Source organism: Oncorhynchus keta, chromosome 17 (assembly GCF_023373465.1).
Source record: "Oncorhynchus keta strain PuntledgeMale-10-30-2019 chromosome 17, Oket_V2, whole genome shotgun sequence".
Classification (NCBI taxonomy): domain Eukaryota; kingdom Metazoa; phylum Chordata; class Actinopteri; order Salmoniformes; family Salmonidae; genus Oncorhynchus; species Oncorhynchus keta.
Genome location: NC_068437.1, coordinates 24,307,691 through 24,330,257, shown reverse-complemented (window position 1 = coordinate 24,330,257; position 22,567 = coordinate 24,307,691). Strand labels below are relative to the sequence as shown.

Here is a 22,567-nt window from a genome sequence, read left to right as displayed (position 1 = left end):
GTCACTTAGACATTTCCTTGTTTTTGAAAGAAAAGCACATTTTTGTCCATTTAAATGACATCATATTGATCAGAAATATAATGTAGACTTTGTTAATGTTGTAAATGACTATTGTAGCTGGAAACAGCTGATTTTTTTATGGAATATCTACATCGGCGTACAGAAGCCCATTATCAGCAACCATCACTCCTAACACGTTGTGTTAGCTAATCCAAGTTTATAATTTTAAAAGGCTAATTGATCATTAGATAACCGTTCTGCAATTATGTTAGCACAGCTGAAAACTGTTGTTCTGATTTAAGAAGCAATAAAACTGGCCTTTTTAGACTAGTTGAGTATCTGGAGCATCAGTATTTGTGGGTTTGATTACAGGCTGAAAATGTCCAGAAAGAAATACGTTTCTTCTGAAACTCGTCAGACTATTCTTGTTCTGAGAAATGAAGGCTATTCCATGCGAGAAATTCCATGAGACTCCGGTATGCTGGCCTTCTAGGCAGAGCTGCTAAGAAAAAGCCATATCTCAGACTGGTCAATAAGAAGAAAAGATTAAGATGGACAAAAGAACACAGACACTGGACAGAGGAACTCTGACACTCTCAAAGATAAAAGTAAAAACAAAAAATCTAAATAAAACATAACAAAAAGTAAGTTTGAATGACAATGAGGGGCAGTGTTGTTACAGTTAATGCCTGTTTGCCTGAGGCTGATGCTGTGCAGGTGTTTGTACACATGCAATATACACACGCTTGTTCAAATGCACACATGTGCACATACACAGACATGTAAATAGTGACATACATGCACTCAAACATATTTAGTTGTCCTTGCTGTTATGATTTTTGTTGTCCCTGATGTCTTTGCTGTTAGATGACTAATGTGATGTAGTTTTTGAGCTGCTTCACTGCATGTGTGGTCTCCCGAGTGGCGCAGTGGTCTAAGGCACCGCATCTCAGTGTCACTACAGGCGTCACTATAGATCCTGGTTCAATTCCAGCAGTGATTGGTAGTCCCATAGGGCGGCACACAATTGGCCCAGCGTCGTCTGGGTTTGGCTGGGGTAGGCTGTCATTGTAAATTAGAATTTGTTTGTAACTGACTTGCCTAGTTAAATAAAGGTTCAATAAAAAAATTAAGTATATTGTATGTTTTAAATATTCTATAAAAATATTTTTTAAACTATTTTTAAAAATATAGAATTCAGAGCTACATTTTTTATGGAACAAAAGTGATCAGAACAGCACCCTTATTTTTAAAAGCATGGGAACCGTTAATAATATTATTTTACGTTCCAGTCATTTTTCCCAGTCGCCCCAAACACACACAAGGCGCCCATGCAAAGCCCTCACTCTGTCACTCAGAAAATCTTTGCCAGTGCGCGTGTGTGTGTGTGGCCAGGTTACCTGCCCTTCCCATAGGCTACCATAGCCTACTGACGTTACAACGTCAAATTAAGGAGAAAAAAAAGTTTTATTAGAAGTTTAAGAATCTCTAACGGGCGCCCCAGCGTGAGTTGTTTTATGCACGTGATGTCAGAATGCACTTACTGTTCCAAAATGTGATTATTACGCAACAGGACAGTTAACACACGCTGCCTGCTAATTATCTATAAGCTGTTTCATATTTCTAATTATTTTCTAACAAGTTGTATTTTCTAACAACAGTTTGAATTGAGGTGTGTTCCGCCTCCTCATTAATTCACATAGAAGTAGCCCATTTCAGCGTCGTGGACATTTTATGTTTGAGGCTTTACTGAGCCGGATAAACTTCTCTCTTCTAGGAGAGCCCACCGCACTTCACTCATGTTTGTGCAGATCAAGTATGCATATATTTCCGCAGTCTTGCAAGAATTGGAACATTTTGTTGCTGGCGCTCACTTTGCCTTCCTTGTTGTTTTCCTTACACATAATAACTTTGGACATGTGTGCATTCCTATCAAAGTAAGCTCCTTATTTTCTGTATAGCATGTTGTCATTTCTACTGTAGGCGCATACAGTATGTATGTATGTATGTATGTATGTATGTATGTATGTATGTATGTATGTATGTATTGTGGCAAACCTCTTCGAGGTTAGGAGCGTTTGTCACAAACTAAGTGGTAAACTGTCACCAAATCACCCAAGAATGAGAGTTCTTTCGAACAGGACAGTACCTGTGTGTTTGTTTCTCCGTCCTGGTCCACCCAGGCCGTAGGCGAGGTCAAGGATAGCAGGGTTCGGTACACGAATCGGGTTCTCGGTAGGTCCAGGTCCAAACGCCAACAGGTAAGTCCAAACAATCCAGCTCATACACGGTAAATCCAGCCAATCTCTATAGTCTCTTTCTCTATTGTTCATAGCTCCTTCCACCACTCTCTCTCCCTCTTCCTGGTTTTTCTTGACCCTTTATCTGTGAGTCGGCTCCACCTTCTGAGGGTTCCCCTTGCTTCTGGGACTTGTAGTTTTGGCGGTCGGCCATTTTGTGATCTGTAGTTCTGACAGGGGTGGCCATTTTAGTGATCGGGCAGAGCCCGTTTATTAGCTCTGCTCTCACATATCTGCCACTTATCACTCGACCCCTTCTTTGCCACATATCTCTCCCCTAGATCCGACCCCCTAGGTCGGGCTACCGCAACAAAATATGCATGCATGCGGGATAACCCATCCGCGTTTCCCATTTCCTTCCCTGCTCTGTGTTTCAAGTCAAAATGAAACGGTTGGAGACTCAAAAACCACCGCATCACCCGAGCGTTCTTCTCTTTAGCCCTATGCATCCAGGTGAGTGGGGCATGGTCACTGATGAGGGTGAAGTGGCGCCCCAGCAGGTAGTACTTCAGGCTTTCTAGAGCCCACTTTACTGCCAGCGCCTCTTTCTCAACGACTGAGTAGTTGGTTTCCCGTGGTTCCAGCTTCCTGCTTAAAAACAGGATGGGGTGTTCCACCCCTTCTACCTCTTGGGATAGCACTGCTCCCAAGCCGACCTCTGAGGCATCCGTCTGAACCACAAACTCTTTCTCAAAGTCTGGTACCACCAGCACTGGGTTACAACAGAGAGCCTCCTGTAATGTCCTAAATGCTTTGGTGGCCCTTTCATCCCATTTGACCATGTTTGGCCCTCTGGCTCTAGTCATGTCGGTAAGTGGGGCGGCCACTGTGGCATAACTTGGGATGAACTTCCGGTAGTAACCGGTCAGCCCTAGGAAGGCTCGGACCTGCTTCTTATTTACTGGTTTCGGCCATTCTCTAATTGCCTTCACCTTCTTATGTTGGGGTTTGATTAACCCTCTTCCCACAGTGTATCCCAGATACTCTGTTTCCTCTAACCCCACGTAACACTTGGCAGGGTTTGCCGTGAGCCCTGCCTTTCTAAGGGCATCTAACACTGCCTGTACCGGGGTAAGTGGGATTCCCAATCTGGGCTGTAGATCCCACGTCATCTAAATAAGCTGCGGCGTATGCCTTGTGCGGTTTTAGGACTTTGTCCATGAGCCGTTGAAAGGTTGCTGGGGCCCGTGTAAGCCGAATGGCATGACGGTGTATTGAAACAAACCGTCAGGTGTTGCAAAGGCTGTCTTTTCTTTGGCCCTGGGGTCAGAGGAATTTGCCAGTACCCTTTTGTCAGATCAAGGGTCGTAATGTACCGAGCATGACCAATTTTCTCCAGTAGTTCATCTACTCGGGGCATGGGGTAGGCATCAAACTTTGAGATTTCATTTACCTTCCGAAAGTCGTTACAGAACCGCAACGACCCATCGGGCTTGGAGACCATCACAATTGGGCTAGACCACTCACTATGTGACTCTTCAACCACTCCAGCTGTCAACATTTTCTCAGTCTCTGCTCTAATCGCGGCCCGTCGAGCCTCGGGTACCCGATATGGCCTCATACTCACTTTTCTCCCTGGTAGGGAAAACGATATCATGAGCCGTAACCTCAGTTCGGCCAGGTACCTCTGAAAACACATCTCTGTTTTTCTGGATCAGGGCCTTTACTTCCTGTACTTGCGCTGGGGACAGAGTGGGTGAAATATTTACTTGGCTGTCTCCTGAATGTGTGTGGGGTATGTGACCATTAGTGTTTCTCTCTCTCTCCATGCTTTTAACAGGTTTATGTGATAAATCTGTTCCTGGGGCCGTCGACCTGGCTGTCGGATCCGATAATTGACTTCTCCTATTCTCTCCAGTACTTCATATGGCCCTTTCCATGTGGCTAGTAGTTTACACTCTACTGTGGGGATCAGCACTAACACCTTATCTCCCGGTTGAAATTCCTCAGGGTAGCCTGCCGGTTATAAGTGTGCCGCTGGTGTTCTTGTGTTTGTCTCATGTGCTCTCTGACGATGGGCATGACTGTGGCTATCCTGTCTTGCATTGCCGTGACGTGCTCTATGACACTAGTATACGGGGTGGATTGGTGCTCCCAGGTTTCCCGGGCGATGTCTAAGATTCCCGGGGATGCCTCCCATATACCAGCTCAAGGGAGAAAACCCCAGCGAGGCTTGAGGAACCTCTCTAATGGCAAACATCAGATACGGCAACATGCAATCCCAGTTTTTCCCATCCTTATCGATTACCTTCCTGAGCATTGACTTCAGGGTTCGGTTGAATCTCTCAACCAGCCCGTCCGTCTGAGGATGGTAAACCGATGTCCTCAACTGTTTCACCTGCCACAGTTTACAAAGGTCCGCCATAAGGCGGGACATAAGGGGTCCCCTGGTCGGTAAGGATCTCCTTTGGAACCCCTACCCTGGTGAACAAGAGCACTAATTCCTTTGCGATATTTTTGGAAGTCATCGTCCGAAGGGGAATGGCTTCTGGGTAGCGAGTGGCATAATCTAGAATGACCAGAATGTATTGGTGCCCTCTGGCGGATTTGGGTAGTGGGCCCACTAAATCCATCGCTATCCTCTCAAATGGCGTTTCGATTATGGGGAGTGGCACTAATGGGCTTCTAAAAGCTGGTCGGGGAGCTGTTAACTGGCACTCCGGGCACTCTCCACAATGCCGAGCCACTTCAGCTTGAATTCCTGGCCAGTAAAACCTCCTTACAATCCGGTCTCTGGTTTTATCGATACCAAGGTGTCCACCCAGAATGTGCCCATGAGCTAGATCCAGTACTGTCCTCCGGTACCGAGTGGGAACCAACAACTGTTCCACCACATCAACCCCTATTTTCGAGACTCTGTACACCAAACCCTTTTTCATGATGAAGTGTGGAAAACTATTAGGCATCATCCCACCATTTATGGGAGTACCATCTACGACCTGCACATCTGCTCTGGCTTGTTGCAGGGTTGGATCCTGGTTTTGGGCCGTCCCAAAATTAGTCAAGGACTCTGCCAGGTCTGCTGGTTCTATATCGTCGTCCTCTGGATTCAGATCGACCCCAGCCCCACTAGTACCGGGCTGTTCGTCATCAGCGAGGTTTGCCACTTCATCCTCCTCCTCCCCTACTAGCACCTGTGATGTTGTCCCCTGGGAGACCTCTTTTCTTGGCTTTGGTTGAAGGCCCCATGCTTCTTCCTGCTTGGTCAGGGTTGTTGGATTCTCAAATATGCCATTCTTGTGGCCTAACTTCGCAAAGTTAGGAAAGTCTCTACCCAATATTACATCATATGGCATCTTTGGGACCACGCCGACCTCATAATCCAGCAGACCGTCCTCTGTTTGTATGCTCACTAAGGCCGTGGGGTACAGACGGGTGTCCCCATGAATGCATGTAACACTGATATCCTGTCTTGTATCCAGTTTATGAGTCGGCACTAGGCCTGCAACGACCAGGGTTAGCATACTGCCGGAATCCAGCAGTGCTTCAACCTCTTTCCCTTCAATCTTCACCCTGCACATATGATTGTTTCTTGATCTTTCAAGTACAGTGGTTACAACAGGACATGCATACCGTATATCATCTTCATTTTCACCGAGGTTACATTGCATTGGCTCTTCTTTAATAGGGCAATAGGCTGCAATATGTCCTGGTTGATTACAATGGTAACAGATAATAGGGGTTCGGGGGGGAGACCCCCTCGACACCCAGTCCCGGTTTCCGTTTTTTCCCTTAGTGTCTTGGCCTGATTCTGATCCTTTCCTCATGGCCCCACGCTGCTCTCTTCCCCCTCTATATGTTGGGGCAGCCTTACCCTGTCCGCTGGTTCGCCCATGCCTGGGGAACGGGAATCTTTCCTCCTGTGCCTGCTCAGCTGTTCTTGCCGTACAATACCGTTCAACCAGGCCCACGAGATGGTCGGCGGAAAATACCTCGTTCTGGCCAACCCATCGTCTCACTTCTTGGGGTAGACCTCGCTGAAACTGGTTGAGTACGATGGTCTCGACAATCTCGGCAGATGACCGGGTCTCTGGTCGCAACCATTTCCGTGCCAGGTGAATCAAGTCGAACATCTGTGTTCGTGGGGGTTGTCCCGGTCGGTAGGACCACTGGTGGAAGCGGTGTGCCCTCACGGTATCGGTCACTCCCAGTCTAGTCAGGATCTCCCCCTTTAGTTTATCGTAATCCTGTGCTTCTTTCAACTCCAGGTCGAAATACGCTTTTGAGCGTCCCCTGCCAGGTATGGTGCCAGAAGCCCTGCCCATTCTTCTTTCGGCCACTTCTCCCTCTCTGCCGTCCTTTCGAAGGTGGTAAGATATGCTTCCACATCATCCTGCGCTGTCATTTTCTGAAGAAAATGATTGGCCCTCCTCTGGGTATCTGCAGCTGGTAATTGAACCCCAATTTGGTCCGCTAGCCCCTTTAGGCCTTCTCTTAACTCCTGGGTGTTTCTCTCTTGCTCTTCTCTGAGCAGCTGGTTGGTGCGGTGCTGGATCTGTAACGTGTCCTGATACATTCGCATTGCATCCTGATGAACTATTTGTTGAGCTCTAGTTGCCTCTTGTTGGGCGGCCGCCGCTTGTAACAGGGCCTGTATGGCTCCCTCCATACTCATTTTCCTAAAAAAAACTGTCCTACCTAAACAAAGCCAAAACAAAAAAAAACCTGACTCCCCTTTGGAGTGCTAACTGAACATTTATTTAATTTTTCCTTCTACCTAACCAGTGGTATGTTAGTCCATGCCTGCATCCTCCACCACGTGTGGCAAACCTCTTCAAGGTTAGGAGCGTTTGTCACAAACTAAGTGGTAAACTGTCATCAAATCACCCAAGAATGAGAGTTCTTTCGAACAGGACAGTACCTGTGTGTTTGTTTCTCCGTCCTGGTCCACCCAGGCCGTAGGCGAGGTCAAGGATAGCAGGGTTCGGTACACGAATCGGGTTCTCGGTAGGTCCAGGTCCAAACGCCAACAGGTAAGTCCAAACAATCCAGCTCATACACGGTAAATCCAGCCAATCTCTATAGTCTCTTTCTCTATTGTTCATAGCTCCTTCCACCACTCTCTCTCCCTCTTCCTGGTTTTTCTTGACCCTTTATCTGTGAGTCGGCTCCACCTTCTGAGGGTTCCCCTTGCTTCTGGGACTTGTAGTTTTGGCGGTCGGCCATTTTGTGATCTGTAGTTCTGACAGGGGTGGCCATTTTAGTGATCGGGCAGAGCCCGTTTATTAGCTCTGCTCTCACATATCTGCCACTTATCACTCGACCCCCTTCTTTGCCACAGTATGTATGTATGTATGTATGTATGTAGCATAATGTATTTACAGTTTTATTCACGTTTTCAATTACTGGTGACAAATAATGCATTCTGATTATTGCATATATTGTAATGGACACCTATGATGTGTGTAAAATACTTTTTTGACGGTTGTACTGGTTATAATGTGCTTAGCTATTTGCCAGCTACAGTGGGGCAAAAAAGTATTTAGTCAGCCACAAATTGTGCAAGTTCTCCCACTTAAAAAGATGAGAGGCCTGTAATTTGCATCATAGGTACACTTCAACTATGACAGACAAAATTCCGAAAAGAAAATCCAGAAAATCACATTGTAGGATTTTTAATGAATTTATTTGCAAATTATGGTGGAAAATAAGTATTTGGTCAATGACAAAAGTGTATCTCAATACTTTGTTATATACCCTTTGTTGGCAATGACAGAGGTCATTATCTTTGGTTGATGAGACAAAAACAAGCATGGCGGCTACCCATCTACCCATGTCTGTTTACTTTCGATATATATGACCTCTTGTGTTACCTCAATCTTTCCTCAGTTCGCGCTAGAACAAATGTAGCCTACATTTTTTCAATTGGATGATTGTGTTATGGTGTAGCTACTTCTGTGAATGTCTGATTATTCCATCCTATAATAAACTGGTCACATTCTGGACATAACTTTGTAAGGACTGTGTTCGTGCAAAATGTTTCTGTGAAAAAAAAAAGTATAAACAGCTCAAATGATGATTGCTGCGTCAATCGAAAATGGATATTCTAAATAAGCGTTCTAATCAAGCCTTCTAATCACACCGGTTTGATCATACGCAACAGGGACCACTGTAGAATTATCACACCGGTTTGATCATACGCAACAGGGACCACTGTAGAATTATCACACCGGTTTGATCATACGCAACAGGGACCACTGTAGAATTATCACACCGGTTTGATCATACGCAACAGGGACCACTGTAGAATTATCACACCGGTTTGATCATACGCAACAGGGACCACTGTAGAATTATCACACCGGTTTGATCATACGCAACAGGGACCACTGTAGAATTATCACACCGGTTTGATCATACGCAACAGGGACCACTGTAGAATTATCACACCGGTTTGTTGGTACGTGTGAAAAGTTTAAGGATACCATAGGTATCACGTTTAACATTGGATTTATTAACTACAAAAAGGTAAGAAGTGTTTTATTTTAATTCTGTTGCCACTCTGCACACACAAGCTTGTTAGCTATCTTGGTCCAATGTTAAGCCAACTCTCTGAAGGTCAAAGACATTAAATGTTCCTCCGTTGAAGCTGCTCCTCCGTAGGTATAATTCTGTGGGCCTAATTCAGATAATGCATGTCATAACAAGATGCCCAGCACTTCAAGCTAAGCATCGTCCTCCACCCTCTCTCTTCACACATGCAAAATTTCAGTCATATTTCGCACCCTACACTTGTCTGACATCTGTCCAATGTATGTGTAAACAATTATCGCTTAGCCACTCCATTGCAAGCTGCTCTATCCGCACTGATTGGTGAAGTAATTTAATATCGAGCTAAATGTAAAAATTAAATCTAAATCAAGTTTTAAAAAGGAACAAAGGAACGATATAAACTGTTACCTTTTCTTTTTTTCTAACCAGTTGAGAACTTTATTTTGCTGGTCGGAACAGAACAAAAAAAAAGTGTGGTTCTGTTCAGAACGAAATTATTGGAAAATAATTTGGATTATTATTTGTAGCGGTTCCTACTATATCCCCCACCATCCCAGGGCTCCAATAGGCAGAACAACTTTGCTGAGTCATGAGTGTCTGTACTTGTTTGGAGAAGCAAGCCTCCTGTAGAACCATGTGAAAGGCTGGAGTGTTTTCTTTTCATTATTAATTCATATATTCTCTCCCACCAAACACATAGCTATTAGAGAGAATAAGAAGAGACTGACAATAAAGAGAGAACCTGTTTGCCTTCGAGACATTGCCTTTGATACATTTTAAGACGCTGTGCTGCAGCTGAGGCACATACTTGAGATACAAACACGATTAGAATAGAATCCACTGTCAACGAGTTGTTAAAAATCACTGTTGAGGAGAGACAGACAGTGAGGCAGTTGCACTGCACAGAGAATGCATGTATAGATATCTCCAATTTAGAGTTAACACCACAATCCGTAGCATATTGTCAGAATTTGACATACACACTAGTATGGAGCATTCTGAGCATACTAGATTGTTAAAGATTCTGACCTGTAGCGAACAACAATAGTAAAACATTGAAAAAGTAATAATCAGAGTCATTAACTCCATTTAAACACTTTCCATACATGCAGTTAATGTTTGCTCTTTGTGACAGAAGTCCATAGAGACACATGGGTTTTACTGAAAAAAATGTGTTGCCATGACAGACAATGTGTGTTCGAAGTATTGTCATCGCTATTATTTTTTCTTTAAAAAACACATTGACGGAGTATAATTGACAGAGTTCATTTTAATGTGCTACACTGATGATGATTATGATAACAATAATAAACGAATAATCACCCCGTGTAGGCTGATAATACATATATAAATACATATATAATTTATTGTAAATTGTCAATATTTTTTTACAGGTAGGACATGGCCTATGTGGTCTATTCAGTTATTGTGAATCGGTGAATTCATTGACAGTGAGCTTACTAAGCCATATGGTTTATCGCTACTAATACCATGTTTCATGCATAATTAATCAGCCAGGGCTAATGTTATAATTAACCGTGAACAGCTACGCTCTATTCTGCAGCATAACAGCACGCTACATGCATCAAATAAATTACAACAGCAACGGATAGTGCACTTTCATAGCCGAGAGCGACAATGCAAACTGTCATTGCCTCCTAGGCTACTACATATTGAAATAGAGGCAGACACGTTCCAAGCTGCTCCGTCTCAGAACGTCGTGGCGACAAAAGGCACCAACATCAGTGTTTCCCGCTCGGATTATGATTAGTTACGTGGGGAATTCAAGAGCGGATAGCGCAATACCGACAGATCCAATTGATACGGCTTGATTTGGTTTAGCCCTGAGCACCGCAGGTGTTATCCATGCGCGTGCCTGATAAGGTAACCTATCAGCAAATAAACTGCGGTCCACGGTAACCGCATTATGAATGTGAAATTAATAAACCAGCCACTTACTTTGCTCTTGACCTCGACCACATTGTCAGTGTTTTTCAAGGGGGTCCTCTGGTACCTTGACATGTTAGCGCGTTGATCCCCAGTGGATAGAACCATCCACGGGCTTCCCTCGAAGCAGGTTTAAGCAGGCAGTCAGTCACTTCGTCGTAAGCGCATTTGCTCGCAGCACCATGCGAGCTGATAGACGCACAGGTACAGCAGTCCTTAAACAGTCCTGGTTCTGTAGTAGGAATCAGATCTGTGATGGAAAATGTTGTCCCCGCGATGGGCAGAGCTACACTGCCTCAATAACAATGACGTCAACTAGACACGCCGATTGAAGGCGGGGATGGGGTCGTGCGTGGGGTCAGCTGAAATGTTTCAGTCGGTGTTGCCCAGGCGACCAGGAGGCATAAAGAAGGTGAGACAAGGTTCACTGACTCACATTTCTCCAATGAGTGAGTGTCAAAAGTAATTTTTAGGAAGTGACTAAGAACAGAATCCCTATTATTCAACTCAATTAATGTGATGATGAGATTTTCCCTGAGGTCATTCAATGACAAAACGGTAATGGACAGGATTTTTACAAAATAAATATATGCAAATAGAACAAGTGGCAATGTAGTACTTAAATAGGCCTACCCTTGCTTGTAATATTGGGAAATGGTCTTTGCTGCCAATGGCTAGGCATAGGCTAGGAATCACTGGTCACTTTAAGGAATGGAACACTAGGCACTTTAATAATGTTTACATATCTGGCATTACTCATCTGATATGTATATACTGTATTCTATACTATTCCACGGTATCTTAGTCACTTAATAATGTTTACATATCTTGCATTACTCATCTCATCTGTATATGCTGCTTTTCAATACAATTCTACTGTATCTTAGTCCGTTCCGCTCTGACATTGTTCGTCCAAATGTATATAGTCTTAATGAATTCCTACTTAGATTTGTGTGTATTGGGTATATGTTGTGTAATTTGTTAGATATTACTTGTTAGATATTACTGCACTGTCTGAACTAGAAGCAGAAGCATTTCGCTACACCCACAATAACATCTGCTTATCATGTATATGTGACCAACAAAATTATATTTTGATTTGATTTCATACATTATCTGAGCACTGACACTCCAGCTTTATCCTCCACTCAATAAGATGTAGTACCATGACCTAGTGTAATCAGTACCACTCTGTGTGTGTCTCTGACGAAGGAACATGGGTTTGGTATGGCATGGCCTCTACTAAATTATGTAAATCCCTCAAAGCGTTACAGATTAGGATACTAAGGATTAGATTGTTCATTTTGTGCATAGCTAATGCAATAATTAATTAAGGAGATGTTTGTGATTGAACCTTCTCTGTTTCACCCCTGTATTTTGTACCATCTATCTCTTCATTCACAGTTCAACCTGTTCAGACTGGGACAATGACAACATCCTGACTAAAAGCTGACAGGGAAACCATCAATGTGATTCACCCGACCAAATCTGTAGAAGCACACTCATATGCAGTAGTGTGGAGCACTGCCCCCCTTCACCCCCTCCACTGGTCCCACAGTATCTCAGATGATAGAGAGAGCAGGAATGCAGGAGTGAAGAGAGACAATAATCCTGCAACCTCGGTGGATGTTGCCTAACGCCTGCCAGTGCTTTGATCTTCACATCGCTGCCAAGGGGGCCAAGCAATTTCCTGAGCTCTTCTCAGAGGAAGCTTCCTGTAAATGCATGCAAGCCTACCTACCCACCTGAACACAAATATTATATTTGATATGGTACAGGCTGCAGAGAAACAGATTCTCCTCATGAAAAGCCTCCATCACCCAAGAGGAAAGGGTGCATTTCAGAGAAACTCTATGTGTTTGCAGTTTCACCTTCATAGCCACACCCTTGAGAGAGTCATTGGATCTGTTTCCAGGACAACTTCCATCAGACTTTCCTCTGGTTGTTGCCTAAGTATGTGAGCTATGTGAGTCAGCCATGTCAGGCTGCTGAGCAGTAATGTTGATAAGATATATAATACTCCCACGCCTGTCTCCCTGTCCTTCTGGTGATTGCCAAGGAATAACAGGGATGTTATTCACTCTTTAGTGACTGAAATGAACTGGTATCCTGAAATGCAAAATTCTTCCAAAACAAAGTGATATGATATTAGTTTACGTGTGATGTCTGACATCTCTAATTTGAAGAAACTACAGTAAACTACTAGGCAAATGCTACAGAGTGTTTCGAGGAGCCTATCTATCAGAAGCACGAGCATGAACAAAAACCTAGAGCCCTGTGATAGCTGGTAGACTGGTGGATGGGATAGGTGATGACATTCAGGAGATGTTTCTTTGAGATGCCTCTATTCATATCCTGCTGCCAAACAGGCAATGGAGGGCGGTTCTCAGTCTCATCGTTGTGATTCCTGTTGCTGTATTCAGCAGCTGCCACTCACACACTGTTGTGGTTTCTACCTGTTCACTGCCACCTTTCTGGTTATTCACATTTTCACATCCTCCTCAAAGATAATATTTATAAATTAGATTATTAACTTACTTAATTGGCAAAGTTGTCTCCACCCTTTCTCTGATAAGATTTTAAAGGGAACAGTATATGAAACTTACCGGAGCATATTATTACCACCACCACTACCTGAGCAAAAGTGAGTTTAGAATACTTGTAACAATAGTGCTGAAGACTCGTCAGGGTTAAAGGATTTCAGAGAGACACCAATGTTAGTGTGGCACTGCAAGCAGCAAGTGATTCATGAGATAAAACTTTTTTTCATTGAATGAAAGTGTATATTAGTACTGTAAATAGACAGAGCCAAGCCATCCCCCAGTAAAAAGACGCAAGGTGGATGATGCAGGTGGATCCTGTACAGGGTTCAGAGTTCTGAAGGAAGTAATGTGGAATGCTCTGGAACAGAGGTGTCAAACTCATTCCACGGAGGGCTGAGTGTCTGCGGGTTTTTGTTTTTCCTTTCAATTAACACCTGGCGTTCCTTACTAATTAGTGACCTTAGTTCATCAATCAAGTCCAAGGCAGAAGTGAAAACTCATAGAAACTTGGCCTTCTGTGGAATGAGTTTGACACGTGCTCTAGAAGGGGGGGGGTAATGTTGTCAGACCAGCCTGTCCGCTCTGGGCCCTGCATTCCCTTAGCTCTGACTCAGAGCAGCCTGGCTACCTACCTAGCATTCCTCTGGGCTTCACTCAAACGATTCCTGTATGGTATATGTGTCACGCCCTGACCTTAGAGAGCCTTTTTATTTCTCTATTTGGCTAGGTCAGGGTGTGATTTGGGTGGGCATTCTATGTTTTCTGTTTCTTTGTTTTTGGCCGAGTGTGGTTCCCAATCAGAGGCAGCTGTCTATCCTTGTCTCTGATTGAGGATCATACTTAGGCAGCCCTTTTTCCCACATTTAGGTTGGGGGATCTTGTTTTTGTTTGTTGAAATCTGAAGCGTTATGTTCGTTGTGTTGATTTTTTTTAAATTGGGTGGTGGAACATTTAATGAAGAAAATGTACGCCTACCACCCTGCACCTTGGTCCGGTCATTCTACCACTAACGATGGATATAACAATATCACTGTATTGAGTGCAAGGCAAGTTGCTGTTGAGGTCCCACATGTCTTTTACTGGAGGATTCAGATGTTTCTGAGTCAAGCATCAAAATAAAGAGACTTAACTCTGTGAGTAATGTTTGACAGTGATGGGCGACTCTAATATACTTTGTAGGAGGCAAACTAGGGCATAGAGACAGAAGTGAGAGAGAATTACTTATGGATGGCCTAAAATCAGTCAGGTTGCCCAAAGGAGAATACAGGCTTGTACGCACTCCTTCTTGTAATGTTTTTTTTGTCTGGTTGAAATGCCAAGCATGCCACAGTATACATAAGCTTGTTCAGCAGTTTAGGTCCCTTGAAGATAAAAAGTAGTTTTTTTTAAAAATTTTTACTCATCCATAAATCTGCAACTTTTCAATGTGATTCATCATGACTGTGTGAGGATTCATTTACAACTTAAATCTTCTCCCGGGATGACCCACTGTATGTTCCATTCTGTTACAGAACTTAGATATTCTTCATTTGCACTGACATAATTCCTTGACCATCGACTTTAAAAAGTGCCAAACATGAATGGTGAAAACAAGTCTTATTCTTGAAATTTGAGTGCTGTAACTGGAATGTGAAATGTCACCATGGTTACCTGACTGAAAGGGCTGTTTGTTCTCCAGTTCAATCAATCAAATGTGTTTATAAAGCCCTTTTTTACATCAGCCAATGTCACAAAGTGCTATACAGAAACCCAACCTGAAACCCCAAACAGTAAGCAATGCAGGTGATATACACCCTAGAAAGGCAGGAACCTAGGAAGAAACCAGGCTCTGGGGGGTGGCCAGTCCTCTTCTGGCAATGCCGGGTGGAGATTATAACAGTACATGGCCAAGATGTTCAAATGTTCATAGATGACCAGCAGGGTCAAATAATAATAATCACAGTGGTTGTAGAGGGTCAGCACCTCAGGTTAAATGTCAGTTGGCTTTTCATAGCTGAGCATTCAGTTCGACAGCAGGTGCGGTAGGGAGAGAGTCGAAAACAGCAGTTCCTGGGACAAAGTAGCACATCCGGTGAACTGGTCAGGGTTCCATAGCTGTAGGCAGAAAAGTTTGAAACTGGAGCAGCAGCAATACCAGGTGGACTGGGGACAGCAAGGAGTCATCAGGTAAGGTAGTCCTGAGACATGGTCCCAGGGATTCAGTTCGTGCTGAACACGGCTGCTAGAATCTTGACTAGAACCAAAAAATGTGATCATATTGCTTCAGTGCTAGCCTCTACGCTGTCTTCCTGTTAAGGCTAGGGCTGGTTTCAAGGTTTTACTGCTAACCTACAAAGCATTACATGGGCTTGCTTCTATCCATCTCTCCAATTTGGTCCAGCAGTACATAAATACACGGACCCTACGGTCACAAGATCAAATCAAATTGTATTTGTCACATACACATGGTTAGCAGATGTTAATGCGAGTGTAGCGAAATGCTTGGGTCAATCAGGCAAGCTGCTGCAGGGGTTAGATCAAAGTTTGCTGCCTGAGGATTCAGTTTGCATGCAAAGTACTCACGCAGTGACTTCAGGAGGACCTGTGCCAACTGTTTTGCAACAGTAGTTGACTGCAAGTCTGCCTCAAGGTTGAGAAAGCACGGCACCACATCAGACAGCAACTGGCTGTCAGTTTGAAGTTGGTTGGTGTGGATCGCGAATGGCTCCAGCAACTTCACAAGCTGTTCTAGCTTGGCCCAGTTAGGCTTCATGCTCACCTTCAGATTTCTTCCCTGTTAGCTAGTGATAGTGATGCACAAGATAAGCCTATTTGAAACATCGGCATCTACTGCCAGCATTTACCTGCCAGATTCAGAAGCTTGAAAACCCCATTTTATTTTTTCCCAAAGTTTAGAAGAATAAAACTAAAACTAATTTATTTGGTTCAGTATAGTTTTAGCTTTTCAACTGTTTTTATTTTTATTTCAGTTTACAAAATTGTTTTTCAAATTGTTTTTATTTTAGTTTCAGTTTTTGTTTACTATAATAACCTTGGTGCACACACGTGCACACACACACACGCAAATTAGCTGGCTATGAACTGATAGTTTTGTGAAGACATTTTGTATTGCTTATGTTTTTGCTGTTGCTGCAGCTGTTTTTATTAACACTATTTGAAGGGGTTAGTCAGTGATACATGTTTAATATTACATAACATGTCAAATGTGCCATGATTTTTCCTCTCTTTCTGTCGGGTAAAGGTACTTAATTCTTCTTACAGGTACTACTAAAATCAAAGAAAAGGCATTGGATTGGTGTAAACATGGGCAAGAGGGTTTTCTTCCACCATATATCTTGCACCAGTCAAGGTGCTTATTCTTTAAATCCAAGTTACATAAGGATTGATTTATAATTTAAACCTAACCATGTCCTGGCCAGTTGTATGGAGTCCTCTATTGGACAAAAACCTGTATTAGCATGGGCGGCGCCATTGAGGACTTTCACCATTTTGATTTAGTCAACTGGGCGGGACTTCCAACTTCATTGGCTAATCCCTCCTGATGACCTGGTTGGCATGACATGATAACCCGGTTGGAGTCGTGACAAAAGGGATCAACCAATGAATTTTACTTGTGAAAAATAACATTTACTATTTCAAGATGGAGATGGCCTTAATGGCATTGCCCATCCTCTCACAGACACCATCATGACACATATACAGAGATGTTATGTCTAGCCAAGTCTATGGTCCTGGCCCGTTACCTTATGTTTTACTGCCCCCAGTGTCAAGGACGGACTACCCCCCCCAAGGAAACTACTGGGATACAACACATAAATAGCTCCTAGCCTCCCATGCATAGGCTACTTTCTATCCCAAACACCGAAACTAAATATAATAATATAATATAATAATAATAATAATAATAATAATAATAATATAAAAACGAAATTGAAATGTTTTTTACTGAGCTACAGTTCATATAAGGAAATCAGTCAATTCAAAAAAATGTGTTAGGTCCTAATCTATGGATTTCACACGACTGGGCAGGAGCACAGCCATGGGTGGGCCTGGAAGGGCATAGGCCCACCCACTTGGGAGCCAGGCCCAGCAAATCAGAAGGAGTTTTTACCCACCAAAGGGCTTTATTACAGACAGAAACAGTCCTCGGATTCATCAGCTGTTTGGGTGGCCGGTCAGAAGCCGGATGTGGAGGTCCTGGTTACAAGGTCTGCTATTGTGAGACCGGTTGGAATTCTCTAAAATGAAGTTGGAGGCGGCTTATGGTAGAGAAAGGAACATTCAATTATCTGGCAACAAATCTGGTGGACATTCCTGCAGTCAGCATGCAGGGTAGCCAGGGTAGCCTAGTGGTTAGAGCATTGGACTAGTAACCGGAAGGTTGCAAGTTCAAATCCCCGAGCTGACAAGGTGTTGTTCTGCCCCTGAACAGGCAGTGCTTCTACACCTGCATTACTTGTTGTTTCGGGTTTTAGGCTGGGTTTCTGCTCTTTGAGATATCAGCTGATGTAAATACATTTGATTTGATTTGTTCCTAGGCTGTCATTGAAAATACGAATTTGTTCTGACTTGCCTAGTTAAATAAAGGTTAAATTTTTTTTTTTTTTAAAGGAGGCTCCCTTGCAGGCTCCCTCAACTTCAGACATCTGTGGTGTTGTGTGACACAACTGCACATTTTAGAGTGACCTTTTATTGTCCCCAGCACAAGGTGCACCTCTGTAATGATCCTGCTGTTTAATCAGCTTCTTGATATGCCACACCTGTCAGGATTATCTTGGCATTGAAGAAATGCTCAATAACAGGGAGGTAAACAAATTTGTGCACACAATTTGAGATGGAACATTTTCGTGCGTATGGAACATCCTTGAAACATTTCTGGGATCTTATGTTTCAGCTCATGAAACATGGGACCAACACATTTTGTGTTTCTATTTGTGTTCAGTATAAAATAAATATTGTATGTATTCCACAACTACTGTTTTCCTGGTAATTGTCCATCTTTCGTTTACTACTGGTCTTGCCCTAAAGAGTCTGTTGTCCAAATGCTTGCTGAATAGTGAGTGTGCAGGGCATTATTTGTGAAATGGGATGACGCTGGTACTAAGGTGCAGCCCATGCAGATTAAACATTAACATAGGTGAAGATTAACTATGAACTCTAAATACTGTTCCCCCCCGCACATACATTACACATAATCATAAGGACAGTGTCAGTGTGGGATAAATTCATTCAATAGGCAGACAGCGACTATGGCGGCTAGGATAGGAGGCAGTGTTCTGGTGACAGGGTCTAACCGGGGAATCGGTCTAGAGCTAGTCCGTCAGCTGGCAGAGTCCACCAGTGCTCCAGCCCAGATCTTTGCCGCGTGTCGAGATCTATATGGAGCTCAGGTAGTCCACAGCCTCTAAGGCCAGTTTACAGAAAGTAGCAAAGTATCAGAGAGCTCCAGAGCCTAATGCATGGCACAGAGTATGTAGAGGTTGGCAACAATAGAAAACTGAGCATGGTTTTTGTTTTATGTAGCAAGATATTTGAGTTAAATATAACATGTCGATTCTCTCATTAAGTACTGTACATTTGTTGTGTATTTGAATTGGAAAGATTCATTAGCATGTGACTTTGTATATCCACTTAATTCTCTATGGAAATTGTTGGAGTGAATCAAGATCCTAGAATTTAGCCTGCCCTGACCCAACACATTTGCTCCTTCTTCAAGGCACTGAAGGAGCTGGCGCAGAGGCATCCCCAACTGCTCACTATTGTGAGATTGGGTAAGGGTTTCTGCTACTTTGGCTTTATGAAAACACAAAAACAATTTTTTACCTCTATTGCAATTTCAATGAGCATGTTGTAAAATAAAATGTCCAATAGCCCAAATGTCCCATGTTGAGGCTTATATTTTGCATATTGTGACCTGCCATAAAAATACACAGTGTCACGACTTCCACCGAAGTCGGTTCCTCTCCTTGTTCAGGCGGCGCTCGGCGGTCTTCTAGCCATTATCGATCCACTTTTCATTTTCCTTTTGTTTTGTCTTGTCTTCCAACACACCTGGTCTCCTTTCCCTCATTACATGTTGTGTATTTAACCCTCTGTTCCCCCATGTCTTTGTGCGGAATTGTTTATTGTAAGAGCATGTGCACGTTTTCTCTGGTGCGCAACGGGTTTTGTACCTATTTGTTTGTTGTTCTGGTTCAGGTGGTTTTATGAAAAAAACTGCTCCGTTGATTACCCAGTTTTGCTCTCCTGTGCCTAACTTCCCTGCCACCAGTTACGCACTCCCTTACACACAGAGATAACACGAGACAACTTGGTGCAAAAAATGTATTTCTTATAGGGTGACAACAAGAGCTGAGTGAGCTATACTTCCTTCCTAAACGTCTACATTTAAGAAATGTTGTGTTGACAGACGTTGCAGACCCAGTCAGTATATCCGAGGCCTCCAGGGTAGTCGGTGATAAACTGATTGACGGCAGCCTGAATCTGATCATTAACAACGCTGCCATTAATGGCCCTGCCGTGAACAACGGGAATAACCCCCCTGGCACACTGGCAGTGACGGGCAAGAAGGAGATGGTGGATTTGTTTGTCACCAACGCAGTGGGACCCATGCTCATCGCTAAGGTCGATACTGTATATGCACTATTACATGAAGTGCTTCAGAAGACTAGGCTTTTTTCTTACTGTTTCATTGTTTACTTACTCCCTTCTCAGGAATGTTGTTAAGTTGTACTTTGAGTTATCTGCTCTCTTTAAATCTCTCAATGAATACATGCTACACATTTTTTGGGGGGATCAATTCCTAAAGGGCAAAGGTGTATACAAAAGTTACAAGATCCAGATCTTTGATGTATTGACACTGAGATTAAGAAAATGACTTCTTTATCTGTCCTTTCTTGCAGGAGTTCAGGTCATACCTGCAGAAGGCAGCTGACCAACCAGGTCCTGTGACAACCGGGATGTCCTGTAGCAGGGCAGCCATCATCAACATCTCCACTCTGCTGTCCTCGGTTGAGAAGTGTCGTGAGACTTTCTCCATGGCCCCTATGTATCCTTACAGAGCCAGCAAGGTATGCCACCGTCAGTAGGCCTACTTCTAATTTGATCCTTAACACTCTTCTGGCTGATAGTGGAACATGCTGAATAATGAAGATGTGGATAAAGTGATTTCTGTTGTCCTATTCTCCACTAGGCAGCACTGAACATGCTGACATGTTGCCTGGCAGAGGACTTCCAGAGGGATGGGATTCTGGTCATGGCCATTCACCCTGGCTGGGTGAAAACTGACATGGGAGGCCCAAATGTGAGTAACAAGGGGGGTGTAGAATAAGGTAGGACTAGAGTCATAGCAGAATGGCACAGATCTAAAACTGTTTGTCTGTGATGGGTTTCTGTTCGACAGGCACCGGTGACGACTGAGGACAGTGCCAAAGGCATTCTGCATGTGATGTCAACCCTCACAGAGAAGCACAATGGCAGCCTTCTGGACTGGGAAGGGAATGGTATCCCATGGTGATGTTCCAGGCCAATGGTCCAGTCTCTGGGACCAATAGACTTAGACTTCTGAGTTCTGTGAAAAATCTCTTAGTATGACTGAATAATTTTTTGCCTTCCTAAAGGAGAGTCTGTAATCTATAATTTCATTTTTCATTCGTATTCAATTTCTTAACTAAATAAACTGACTGCAAGACTCTCATTGATCATTTGTAATCCTCTAAAAACAGCTTATAATTATTCGGGACACAAAACTAAATGTGCCAACAGCATTTATCATATAATTTGTTCATACAATAACTTGTCACTTTACTTTGTCGGACTTATCCAAAAGATGCACTCGTTATGACTATATAAGAACTGTTAAACTAATGGGCAAAATGATGAGCCATCCTAAAGTTGAGCATAATGGAAATAGATGTGTGTTTTCCTGCAACTGTCCCTGTTATGGGCATCACTCTATCACAGCAGATCAGTGGCAGAATGAAATGAAAAACAGAGGAAAATATGGAAGGACCAACCGCTCAATTCAACATCTATTCCACGTTGATTCAACATAATGTCATTGAAATGATGTGGAAACAACGTTGATTCAACGAGTGCGTGCCCAGTAGGGATGGGTGAAAGACAGATGATGGAAACATAAAGAGGTGATGCAGATTGACATATTTGCATTATTTTTTACTCTTTTTTTATGTTGATTTATCGACACCCCTACTCCTCGTACAACGCTGTGTACAACACTGGGTACTACTCAAACTAGACACTCTAATGTACTTGTCCTCTTGCTCAGTTGTGCACCAGGGCCTCCCACTCCTCTTTCTATTCTGGTTAGAGACAGTTTGCTCTGTTCTGTGAAGGGAGTAGTCCACATCGTTGTACGGGATCTTCAGTTTCTTTGCAAATTCTGGTATGGAATAGCCTTCATTTCTCAGAACAAGAATAGATTAACGAGTTTCAGAAGAAAGTACGTTTCTGGCCATTTTGAGCCTGTAATCGAACCCACAAATGCTGATGCTCCAGATACTCAACTAGTCTAAAGAAGGCCAGTGTTATTGCTTCTTTAATCAGCATAACAGTTTTCAGCTGTGCTAATATAATTGCATTAGGGTTTTCTAATGATCACGTAGCCTTTTAAAATTATGAATTTGGATTAGCTAACACAACATGCCATTGAACACAGGAGTGATGGTTGCTGATAATGGGCCTCTGTACACCTATGTAGATATTCCATAAAACAATCTGCCATTTCCAACTACAATAATCATTTACAACATTAACAATGTCTACACTATCAATTTGATGTTATTTTAATGGACAAAAACAAGGACATTTCTAAGTGACCCCAAACTTGTAAATGGCAGTGTGAATATAAATATATATATATAACGTTTATAGATCTAACTTCATTAGATGATATATAGAACTTTTTCTAAATTACAAAATATTAGATCAGTGTACCCCAAAATCATTTTGTTGGAGTGACAAAAAAAGTTTGAGACAAATTACATTTTTAGTTAGACAAGTGTCATCCAGGGAAAGTATTGAAAAAGTATAAAATTCTAGGAGGGGGGTGTTTAACTAAACCCAAGCCCTACACTTTGTTATGGCTTTCCATTTGACTGTTAACTATGTGGCAACTGAAAAATGTGACTGTTTTTCTGTCCCACGGTCCTGTTGTTTAATCATTAGCTCACTGGTTTTGGGTGGTTCTGAGCCAGACTTGGATATTCCAGTTGGAGTCAGCCAGTGGAAGAAACTGGACTGACAGTGCCCACCTCCCCCCAACTT

General features: G+C 43.0%; 2 protein-coding genes and 1 long non-coding RNA gene across 3 annotated transcripts in view; 2 read left to right on the top strand and 1 right to left on the bottom strand.

Moving 5' to 3' along the window:
* LOC118396671 (partitioning defective 6 homolog alpha-like) overlaps positions 1–11,030 on the bottom strand; it is a 43,104-nt gene extending 32,074 nt beyond the window's left edge. Inside the window, exon 1 of the mRNA XM_035791004.2 lies at positions 10,752–11,030. Coding sequence (XP_035646897.1) covers positions 10,752–10,847 — 96 coding nt within the window. The 5' untranslated portion in view covers positions 10,848–11,030. The remainder of the gene's footprint in view (positions 1–10,751) is intronic.
* Positions 11,004–14,419, top strand: LOC127908230 (uncharacterized). The gene is made up of 2 exons (XR_008066420.1): positions 11,004–11,151; positions 12,144–14,419. It is a non-coding gene; the product is annotated as an uncharacterized LOC127908230 (long non-coding RNA).
* Positions 14,420–18,466: 4,047 nt separating this feature from the next.
* zgc:158868 (uncharacterized protein LOC791147 homolog) lies at positions 18,467–20,975 on the top strand. The gene is made up of 6 exons (XM_035790255.2): positions 18,467–18,672; positions 18,999–19,053; positions 19,692–19,906; positions 20,185–20,352; positions 20,475–20,585; positions 20,685–20,975. The coding sequence occupies exons 1-6, from the start codon at positions 18,532–18,534 to the stop codon at positions 20,796–20,798; spliced, it is 804 nt and encodes a 267-aa protein (XP_035646148.1). The 5' UTR covers positions 18,467–18,531; the 3' UTR covers positions 20,799–20,975.
* Positions 20,976–22,567: the final 1,592 nt, after the last annotated feature.

Coding starts and splice junctions, on each gene's coding strand:
- zgc:158868 (XM_035790255.2), top strand. CDS start 18,532: ATGGCGGCTAGGATAGGAGGCAGTGTTCTGGTGACAGGGTCTAACCGG. Junction 19,054..19,691: donor GCTCACTATTGTGAGATTGG/GTAAGGGTTTCT, acceptor TTGTGTTGACAG/ACGTTGCAGACCCAGTCAGT. Junction 20,586..20,684: donor CTGACATGGGAGGCCCAAAT/GTGAGTAACAAG, acceptor TCTGTTCGACAG/GCACCGGTGACGACTGAGGA.